The sequence below is a fragment of the Coregonus lavaretus genome (genome assembly GCF_964263955.1).
Source record: "Coregonus lavaretus genome assembly, chromosome: 21".
In the NCBI taxonomy this organism is placed as follows: Eukaryota; Metazoa; Chordata; class Actinopteri; order Salmoniformes; family Salmonidae; genus Coregonus; species Coregonus lavaretus.
The window spans coordinates 19,634,584-19,645,139 of record NC_140008.1 but is presented as its reverse complement, the minus strand read 5'-3'; the positions used below and the strand labels follow the sequence as shown (position 1 = coordinate 19,645,139).

Below are 10,556 nucleotides of genomic sequence, written 5' to 3'. Positions count from 1 at the left end.
TGATTCATCTTATCAACCTGCTAATTATTAGAATCAGGTGTGCTAGATAAGGGTTGGAGCAAAAACCTACAGGACGGTAGCTCTCCAGGAACAGTGTTGGTGCAGTCCTGGTCTATGTCATGGTGTTCTTAATGTTTTGTATACTCGGTGAAGGCTGCACTTGTTAGTGATATTTTTATGTTTATCCTGCTTTGACATATGCAGGAAAAAAAGGTTTACATTGAAATGATTAAGTAAACCAGATATTTTTAATAGAAAACAATAAACCAAAATAAACAAATACAAAAGGAAACAATTTACAGGACAAGTTCTCTTTTACCAGTATATATGTTATACCATATAACAAATTATAGGCGTTAGTTAATATAAACGGTTTCATATCGGTCTGCATTGCAGCATAATGTGGACAGTTTTTCTACATACCCTGGGAGTAATAGGTTCTATCTGTGTGGATAGAAAAGTAGCCTAAGTTACTTAAATGCAGTGTACAGGACACAGAGATAGTGAGATTTGATGGTCAAGCTATTCAACACCATCTCTAATCAACCATACCAGGACAATTTCAGAAATTCATATTTCTGGTTTGGGGTCTGACCAAGTCCGTCATGATGAATCAAGTTTGAGAGCTACCAAAATACTAAGAGATTGACATCAGTACAGATAGTGCAAGTTGGGCCAAGGCTGCAGCTCAGCAGCAATAGCATTTTCACCCTAACATAATGTGAACAAGTCCAATGCCCTGACATTTCATTTGACAGAAAGGTTATATTTGATGGGAGCCTTCGATGTAACTCCCTCCCCCCCACCTTTCAGAAATAGATGGCGGGAGGAGGAGAAGAATACATACCAAGAAAAACTGGTGACAATCATGATCATGGATCTTCTAAATGAAATACGTAAACAGTAAATGAAAACACTGCTGATTTTTGCTCTTTCCCTGCTTGCTCCATCGAGGGCTCTGGCTCTGCTTTATTCCAACAAGGCCGGAGCAGCACCTGTTCACAATGGCCCACCTGACCAGGCAACGTAGTGACTTGGCTGTCTGTGCAGATCTCTGCAGAGGAGCCTATTCTCACCCTCTCTGTCAAGGTCCTATCCCAGTCAGTGGAACTCAAGTGCTGTGGCTGTTTTGGAATACCTGAAGCGCTCCTGCTACTTATTTCTCGTCAAGTGCTGGGCTGTTGGCTTCTCAGACTGACAGTTCTCTCTCCGGGCCTTCAGCGCCCCGCCTCTCTCCCTCCCTATCAGTCTCTCTGCAGCGGTCCGGTTAGAGGGGAGGGGTGGAGCAGAGGTCACCTCTTCACCTTGGCGTCTTCTCGGATCTTCCACATCATGAGCTCCATGCAGGCACAGGCGTCCTCACTGGAGTCATGACCTTCAACTGAAACCAGAGAGAGAGAGAAATGGCCTACTAGGGATTTGTTGACATGTGACCAAAAAATAGAAACAACATGCAACAATTTCAAAAAGGAAATCAGTCAATTGAAACACTGTAAATTCATTAGGCCCTAATCTATGGATTTCACATGACTGGGAATACTGATATGTATCTGTTGGTCGCAGATACCTTTAAAAAAAAGGTAGGGGTGTGGATCAGAAAACCAGTCAGTATCTGGTGTGACCACCATTTGCCTCATGCAGCTCGACACATCTCCTTCGAATAGAGTTGATCAGGATGTTGATTGTAGCCTGTGGAATGTTCACTCATGGAATGTTCACCCACTCCTCTTCAATGGCTGAGTGCAGTTGCTGGATATTGGCGGGAACTGGAACACGCTGTCGTACACGTCGATCCAGAGCATCACAAACATGCTCAATGAGTGAGTAGGCAGGCCATGGAAGAACTGGGACATTTTCAGCTTCCAGGAATTGTGTACAGATCCTTGTGACATGGGGCCATGCATTATGCTGAAACATGAGGTGATGGCGGCGGATGAATGGCAAGACAATGGGCCTCAGGATCTCGTCACGGTATCTCTGTGCATTAAAATTACCATAGATAAAAAAGCAAATATGTTAGTTGTTCGTAGCTTATGCCTGCCCATACCATAACCCCACCACCACCACCACCACCACGGGGCACTCTGTTCACAACGTTGACATCAGCAAACCGCTTGCCCAAAGGACACCATACCATCTGCTCGGTACAGTTGAACCGGGATTCATCTGTGAAGAGCACACTTCTCCAGCGTCAGTGGCCATCGATGGTGAGAAATTGCTCATTGAAGTCTGCTACGACCCTGGTGAGGATGACGAGCACGCAGATGAGCTTCCCTGAGACTGTTTGACAGTTTCTGCAGAAATTATTCGGTTGTGCAAACCCACAGTTTCATTAGCTGGTCTCAGACGATCCTGCAGGTGAAGAAGCCGGATGTGGAGGTCCTGGGCTGGCGTGGTTACACATGGTTTGTGGTTGTGAGGCCGGTTGGACGTACTGCCAAATTCTCTAAAACGACGCTGAAGGCGGCTTATGGTAGAGAAATTAACATTAAACTATCTGGCAACAGCTCTGGTGGACATTCCTGCAGTCAGCATGCCAATTGTACACTCCCTCAAAACTTGAGACATCGGTGCCATTGTGCTGTGTGACAAAATTGCACATTTTAGTGGCCTTTTATTGTCCCCAGCAAAAGGTGCACCTGTGTAATGATCATGCTATTTAATCAGCTTCTTGATACGCCACACCTGTCAGGTGGATAGATTATCCTGGCAAAGGAGAAATGCTCACTAACAGGGATGTAAACGAATTTGTGCACAACATTTGAGAGAAACATTTCTGGGATCTATTATTTCGGCTCATGAAACATGGGACCAACACTTTACATGTTGCGTTTATATTTTTGTTCAGTATATATATATATATATATATATATATATATATATATATATATATATATATATATCATAGGAACAATAATAAACAGTGTAGTGAGGGTTTAGCTGCTCACCGCTGTCCTGTATGATGCGTTTGAGGTGGTCTGCCATGAGGTTCCTCAGGGCCCGCTTGTAGGGAGAGCCCAGGCGATGGGGGAACACGATGGCTGTGTCCACTACAGTGCTGTGTATGACCTACGAAGACAGCAGCGAGAGGTACAGAGTGAGTGGGCCACATTACAAAACACACACATAATGACCAGAGGGCAATCAGATTAGGGGAGTGTTTATGTGTACCTTGAGGGCGAAGAGGTCACTCTCCAGGCTATGTCCTATGAGGATGGACTCAGCGCTGAACATGTTGAGCATCACCGCCTGCACGTCTCTCAGGGTGATCCTGGCATTCTCCAGGTCTTCCTCTGTTACACCCGAAAATCTGTGCAAAACATGATGAATATTGTTATTTTGTCCTAGTGTGTGTGTGTGTTCACGCGCATGCTAGCTATATCACCACAATCAAGACTGAACAAAGACCTTCTGTATCCATTACCGTGTGTTGTAGTCAACCACTTTGCTTTCAGGTTTAACAAATGTGTCGTAGATTACTTTCAGCTCAGAGTTGATAACAGTCACCCTGGTCAGCTCCAGACCCTGCCTTGTGTAGCACTATTACAGAGGCGCGAGAGAGAGGACACATTATATAGGGTATTAAGAGCCACTCTCAGCACTCAAACAGCTAATTGTGCCCAAAGGAAAGCAGTGCAGCAGCCAGCTCACCATCTCACAGTCCAGGGCATAGACTCCACCGTTTCCGTCCGGGGGAAGCTGTTTCTCAAAGGTCTGAACGTAGCCATCCAAAGACTCTTTGCGTCCGTCCTGAACGTGTTGCTATGAACAGACAAGACGCAAGGAGGAAACTCCACGACAAGTAAACCATCTTTTAAAAATAATGGTGGTATTTATTCATTCTTAAATATAAGCACAGAGATGGTATTCTGGGGAGGCATCAGGTCCAATGAGTAGCACAGTCACAATGTGACATGGACAACACTGCCACCTTGTGTTCCCATAACAGTTCAGTATCCATATTAGTTCTGTTCACATAAATGCAATGCAGCAGAACTGCTAGGTGTGCTACCTTAGACACGGAGCAGCCAGGAGAGCCCACAGCTCCTGAGCAGCAGTTGTAGTTGGTTTCCAAGCCTCCCGACACTGTTCATAGATGGACGGAAGCCCTTACTAGTTTCATCCAAAATGGGCGACTACATTCAAATCCTAACATCTTGCCATTTACAGCATGCAAAAATTCAAACAATGCAAAAGTGAATACAGACAAACAGACCTTTATGCCTACGCAGACGGCCCCAGTGGTGATTACACTCCTCCTTGTGAACACAGTTGCCGTTGGCATTGATCTTATACTCGGTCCCACATCGACAGCACACCTTGGCAAACGCTTGGAATGAGAAGAGATATGGGGAAGATTTTTTATGTGTCTGGTCGAGAAGGATTGGATCCACCCCAGACTGAGGAGGATGTGGAGGTGCTTTGTAAAGACTTACGGTCAACGTTCTTCTTCTCCGGGACGTTGTGGACCACAGCTCGACCTGAGCGCTCAGGGTGTGGCCTAGGGTATCCATGCTCCTGCAGCAGTTCCTCCGTCATCAGATAGTCCCTCAGTTTCCTGTACAGAGTAGCACCTACAGCAGACCAGATAACATAGCTAGAATACAAACCCCTACTGCCAGTAATACCAGCTCCAACCAGAGGACTAGCTACTCACCACTGAGTTTCTCCGCCTGTTGCTTGCCTGTCCTATTAATGGTGAAGCTGGTCTTGGCAGCAAGGCGCCCCCCCAGCACTTCTTCATGGGACTGGGCCTTCCTGTTCCCCACCACTGCAGGGCTCACTGAAAGACAAGCAGGCTGATAAGACTGATCTACAGTCAGTTTGGTATTTTTTCACCTAATGGTAAAAGTTAGAATTGTGCCAAAGGGCAATGACTAACAGGAGCACTGCAACTACACCAAACACCATCCGTTTGTAATTGCTACATGGATACTGTATGTTATCAGTGACATACTGGCAATAAGTGAGGTGGGGGAGCTGCTCTTGCTGCGTAGCTTCTTCAGTGCATTGACTGCCACGTTGAGGTAGATGTTCTTACTGCTGCTCCGGTCATACACCACCACCTCCTCCTGCAGGGCCTAGAGAGACCGTCCGCTGTTACAACTTTCAATGCACACTATGAATAAGCTCCCAAAAATGTGAATGGGTAAACCACCTGAACCCACATCAAATATTTCACAAACATAACTCATCCACCCTTTTCTGAAATGGGATACCACTAGCTGTTCTATGAGCACACATACTTTACTGTAGACATGGATCAATTTGATGATGAATCAGTTTAACCCTGTGTGGTATCACATACCATTTGGAAGGCCACATCTTCAGAGGGGCAGAACTTCATACACTCATCTATAAATGTGTTGAGGTATCGCTGGCGGACGTTGGTGGGCACTTTGGCCCCAAACTCGGTGGGAATAACTGGCCGCTTCATTGCAGAGCTCTGAGAACAGAAAAATCATGTCAATTACATGGACGCCCATTTTATGGGCTGTTCTGGCATAATATCAATATCTGGCATTACCTTCATTGTGGGAGTGTGTGCCACCCTCTTCTGTGCAATAGTGGTGGTGGTCTTTGACAGGATCCCGGCAGATGTTTGGGCCTTCACAGAGAGACCTGCTGGGAGGGTACAGGTGGGCGACAACACTCTGCTGCCCGCCGACTTTGCCTCAGCAAGACCTTCAGTCAGATACAGAAAGGTTTCTCAACAACACAGACCTTAAATTACACTTTTCTGGTCTCATATTGTTTGTGCAATCGTAATGTATACAAACTGTGTTAGATGACCTGGAAGAGACGTTTCTAGTTAAGTTTCAAGTTTTATTAGTCATATGTACGGGATACACATGGTATACACCGTCCAACGAAATGCTTACTTGCAGGTTCCTTCTCGACAATAAGAAATAAATAAAGGCCTTAGGCCAAGCTTTCCTACCAGATTTGGAGGAGGATGGTAAAGGGGTGGGGCGGTGGGCTACTCTCTTCCTCTCCCCAAGTAAGGGGCTGGGGCTGGGACTTGGCCTGGGTGTGGAGGCAGTCTTCACAGCTGCAGCCAGCTGAACAGCCTGCTGCTGTGCTATCTGCATGCGCTGGTAACAGATCTCCTGGGCAGTCAGTCTCCTGTATGGTGGAGGCTTCGGGGTTGCCTCAGTCTGAAACACAGAATCCAGTTTGTAATCAATGAAAGGTTTTTTGCTGCTTGAGTTACCATAAATATGTGGGTAAATACCAGAGAACAAACTCACACTTCCTTTGGCTGAGAAATGTGAAACCCTTTTCCTCTGACCGGGGAAAAGAGTGGTTTGATTGCTCTCAGTGGAATCCTCATCCTCTGAATCTTTAGAGGGCTGGGAAGGCAGAGAAACTTTGGGCAAATGTACAGTACATTTCATACAATATTCTACGAATATCTACTGAACTAAAATATATTATTAAAATATAAACACAACATGTAAAGTGCTGGTCCCAAGTTTCATGAGCTGAAATAAAAGATCAGACATTTTCCACACACATAAAAAGCTTATTCCTTTCAAATTTTGTGCAGAAATTTGTTTACATCCCTGTTAGTGAGCATTTCTCAATCACCAAGATAATCCATCCACCTGACAGGTGTGGCATATCAAGAAGCTGATTAAACAGCATGATCATTACACAGGCGCACCTTGTGCTGGGGACAATAAAAGGCCTCTAAAATGTGCAGTTGTGTCACAAAACACAATGCTACAGATGTCTCAAGTTTTGAGGGAGCGCGCAATTCGCATGCTGACTGCAGGAATATCCAACAGAGCTGTTCCCAGAGAATGTAATGTTAATTTCTCCACCATAAGACACTTTCAACATCGTTTTAGAAAATTTGGCAGTACGTCCAACCGGCCTCACAAAAGCAGAACACGTGTAACCACGCCAGCCCTGGACCTCCACATCCAGCTTCTTCACCTGCGGGATCATCTGAGACCAGCCTCCCCAGACAGCTGATGAAACTGAGGAGTATTTCTGTCTTATATAAAGCCCTTTTGTGGGGAAAAACGTATTCTGATTGGCTGGGCCTGGCTACCCAGTGGGTGGGCCTATGCCCTCTCAGGCCCACCCATGGCTGCGCCCCTGCCCAGTCATGTGAAATCCATAGATTAGGGCCTAATTCATTTAATTTACTGATTTCCTTATATGAACTGTAACTGAGTAAAATAGTTGAAATTGTTGCATGTTGCATTTATATTTTTGTTAAGTATAATATTGGAGACACAAAAACATTACATTCAGTCCCATTCTTAAAATAATGACACCATTACTGACCTGAACGAACAGGATAAACAGCAGTGAATGCTAAGCTAAGGAAATATTATACAAAACAAGCTACAATGAAGGGACATGGCAATCTATGGGTACCTTGGCTTGCCTTCCCTTGTCCTCAGTCTTCACATCCTTGGATTCATTGAAGATCCGTAAGCACTCCTCCATTGGGTCATTATCCAGGTCAAAGTCCATGTCCACCTGCAGACCAGAGTAGTCCACCCCACCGTCATCCATGTCATCATAGCCCACGTCATCTTCCGCACCAACGTCGTCATCCTCTGAGGATGAGGGGGTGAGCTCTGAGACCTTCCTCCTATTCAAACTCCCCCTCTTGAAAGCAGCAGCTGACTTCCTCACAATTGTCTCCTCTTCCTCATCCTCTTCACTTTTCTCCTCTACACTCTCATCACCAAACAGATCTACGTGACTCAGAGATCTTTGTTCCACCTTTCCTGTTTTACCATCAGAGGAGCTACTGCTGCTTTTCTTCACCTTGTCTTTACTGCTGTTAGAACTCCTTTTGCTAACTTTCTTCGAGTCCTTTTCTCTTCCATTGCCGTCATATTTACCATTCTTGTGTTCTTTAAACTTAGAAGAGTCCTTTTCCTTGTCTGAAGTCTTCTGTTTTTTACTATCCCCACCCCTCTTTTCTCTCTCATTCTCTCTCTTGCTTGACTCCCCTTTAACTTTGTCTGTCCTTATCTTACTCTTTCCATCACTTCTCTTTTCTTCCTTTCCCTCCTTCTTGCCTTTGTCTATGGATGTATCCTTTATCTTGCCTTTCTCTTCTCTCTTTCCCTGATTCTTGCTGTCCTTCTTTGCAGTTTCGTGGCTTGATTTCTTTAAATCACTTACTTTCTCAACGTCCCCTGCTCCTTTTTTACTATTACTACCACAACCACTCTTTTTACTGGACTCCTTTTCAGATTTATGCACCTTCTTTACTTTGCTGCTCTTCATTTGGCTGGTTTTACCTGGCACTTTTTCAGTCTCTGGCTTGTCATTCTGCCTAGCTACTACTTCCTGGTTCTCCAAGTCCTCTGACTCCCAGTGTGCAGTGTCCTGCTGCTTTTTAGACTCCTGACTCCAACTCTGTTGTTTCAGCCCACCTACGGCTCCTTCTGTCCCCTCTCCTTTCCCTTCCTCCACTGACCCACTGCTGCTCTTCCTCCTCTGCAGACGGCTGAGAGAGGTGGGTCGATACTCTGTCCCAGAGCTCTCTTCATCAGACTCAGAGAAACTGGCAGTGTACTTCAGTAGGTCTGGTATCACCTGCCGTGGCTTCTTAATGGTTGGCACATATTCCTCATCTGTTGACCGCTTTCCAGTCCCTGTTAGGTGAGGTCTCTTTTTCCCTTCGCCCAGAGTAGCACCTGTCCTCTGGTTCTTCTTATTTATGCCAGCAATTTTAGCTGAATAGTTGGAGAGAGGGTCATATTCCATGTCTGTGGATGGTTTAGAATTATCCACTGTGTACTTATTCTTGGAGCAGGATGCAATAGTGGAGTACTTAGGACTAGTAGGCAAAGAGTGAAGATGAGGAGTTTGTGTTCGGGGAACAGGCTTTTTCACAGCTGTTTTGGTAACTGAGGTGGGCACATATTCCATGGAGCTGGCATGGTTGTCCTTGCTGTCAGAGTCCAAGGTGTACTTCCTGGAGCGAGGGGTAGGGTTATAATCAGCTGTTGTAGTCATCTGATAACTGCCTGGGTCATACGCCAAGTGGGATGCCAAGGCCGGTGGTTTTGGCCATTTAGCCACCACTTTGGGGGAACTGGCGGTAGGGTCATATTCCTGGTCCCCGATTCGTGAGAGTTTCTTCTTTTCCCGCTCCACCTCACTGCGTACCTCCTCGATGGCGCGATTGACCAACTCAAGCTCCAGGGCACCCATGTCCACTGTGGCAGCAGCAGGCTCCCCATTCTGTTGCTCCTCAGGTCTCACTACCTCTGGGTTGAATGGGTCATAGCCACATTGCTCTGGAGAGAGCCATGATACAGATTAGAATTAGCAAATTGTCAAGAATTTTCTATGGTAAGAATAATGTACAGTTTTACAGTACTGTAACAGTTCAATTGAATACGTTCTATTCGGTCTACCTTGGAGTGAAATAAGGTTTCAAATGCCGTTGTCAACAAACGTGACTTGAGACAAGACGCAAAATTATTCCAATTAAAAGGGTTAACATCCGGACACCACTTACCCGGTATATCACTTTGACTTTACTCTAGTTAACAAGCTAACTAGTTAATGCAGCTAAGAAATTACACAGTATTGCCGATTCGGAGGATTCATTTAATGTACAAGTTGCAATTGTGTCGTCAACCCTTCAGTAAAGCAGGGAATAATTTAGCAAGTTAAACACTATGCAGCCACTGCGACATAATGTACACTCGCTAGCTAGCTAACGTAAGCCATATTATATTAATACAATATAAATGCAACTCACCCTTTTGTTTGGAGTAAAACTCGTTTGATTTTCGAATGTCATTTGATACATAAGACGCCGGTCTCTGTTGGCTGTGTCTGAAGTGACAGTACGGTCTTTCGCACCCATCTTTGACGCTTTTCACGTTGCAACTATCCGTGTTAAACGGGCAGTCAATCCCACGGAAGAAACCGGTGGATCTCAGCATAGTCTTCCCTGACCTCTCTCATTCCCGCAGACTCGAGACCGACACAATTTGGTGTAGTAGTTAGTGGTTTTTTTAGTTTGAGTAAATGGACATGAATCCACTTGGATTCACATAGCTACGTGCAATACAACAATAACAGTCCCTACGACGCCATGTTGGATGGCCAAATAAACTCTCACAAAAAGCCCCACATGTCGCACATATCTACGTCATTTAGAACGCTAAATATTTGCCTGTGCAAATTCAGTCCAGGGCATCAGCGTGTAAAGTACCCACGGCCTGCGTTTGTTCAAATGTTTGATTTGTTTAATTTCTCACCAATAAAACGTGTGTTAACATTTGCTATCTGATAGTTAAAATGTAACTAAGGACTTACAAAAGTGTCTATGAAAATGAACCCATTGCGTCACCCTGCTACCTCAAACTTCTTCTAAGAATATTGTAGCATACACTAGATTGGCCTTTGAATTCTACTACGTGTTGTGTGTCCAAGGTCAGACTAACTTGTTCAGTTCTTATATACATCATTGGTTCTAAATGGGCTGCAGAATTGTATAGCCTAACACTTGTTCGAATCTGATCTTAACAAGAGCAATGAAACCAGACACCATTTTTTTTCTC

General features: G+C 45.0%; 1 protein-coding gene across 1 annotated transcript; it reads right to left on the bottom strand.

The window, feature by feature from the left end:
* Nucleotides 1-231: 231 nt before the first annotated feature.
* Nucleotides 232-10,100, bottom strand: LOC311148899 (RNA exonuclease 1 homolog). The gene is made up of 16 exons (XM_084185916.1): nucleotides 9,749-10,100; nucleotides 7,393-9,278; nucleotides 6,252-6,353; nucleotides 5,942-6,158; nucleotides 5,528-5,685; nucleotides 5,309-5,446; nucleotides 4,958-5,081; nucleotides 4,658-4,783; nucleotides 4,437-4,574; nucleotides 4,217-4,330; nucleotides 4,013-4,086; nucleotides 3,652-3,762; nucleotides 3,425-3,540; nucleotides 3,172-3,310; nucleotides 2,949-3,069; nucleotides 232-1,381 (listed from the first exon to the last, which is right to left on the bottom strand). Exons 1-16 carry the CDS (start codon nucleotides 9,933-9,935, stop codon nucleotides 1,293-1,295), a joined length of 3,840 nt encoding a protein of 1,279 aa, XP_084042042.1. The 5' UTR covers nucleotides 9,936-10,100; the 3' UTR covers nucleotides 232-1,292.
* Nucleotides 10,101-10,556: the final 456 nt, after the last annotated feature.

What these genes read in the sequence shown, in the direction of transcription:
- LOC311148899 (XM_084185916.1), bottom strand. Translation starts at nt 9,935, where the DNA reads ATGCTGAGATCCACCGGTTTCTTCCGTGGGATTGACTGCCCGTTTAAC. An exon ending in ACAAGGGAAGGCAAGCCAAG is followed by an intron (nt 6,354 to 7,392) that starts GTACCCATAGAT and finishes CTGCCTTCCCAG; the next exon opens with CCCTCTAAAGATTCAGAGGA. An exon ending in AAGATGTGGCCTTCCAAATG is followed by an intron (nt 5,082 to 5,308) that starts GTATGTGATACC and finishes CGGTCTCTCTAG; the next exon opens with GCCCTGCAGGAGGAGGTGGT.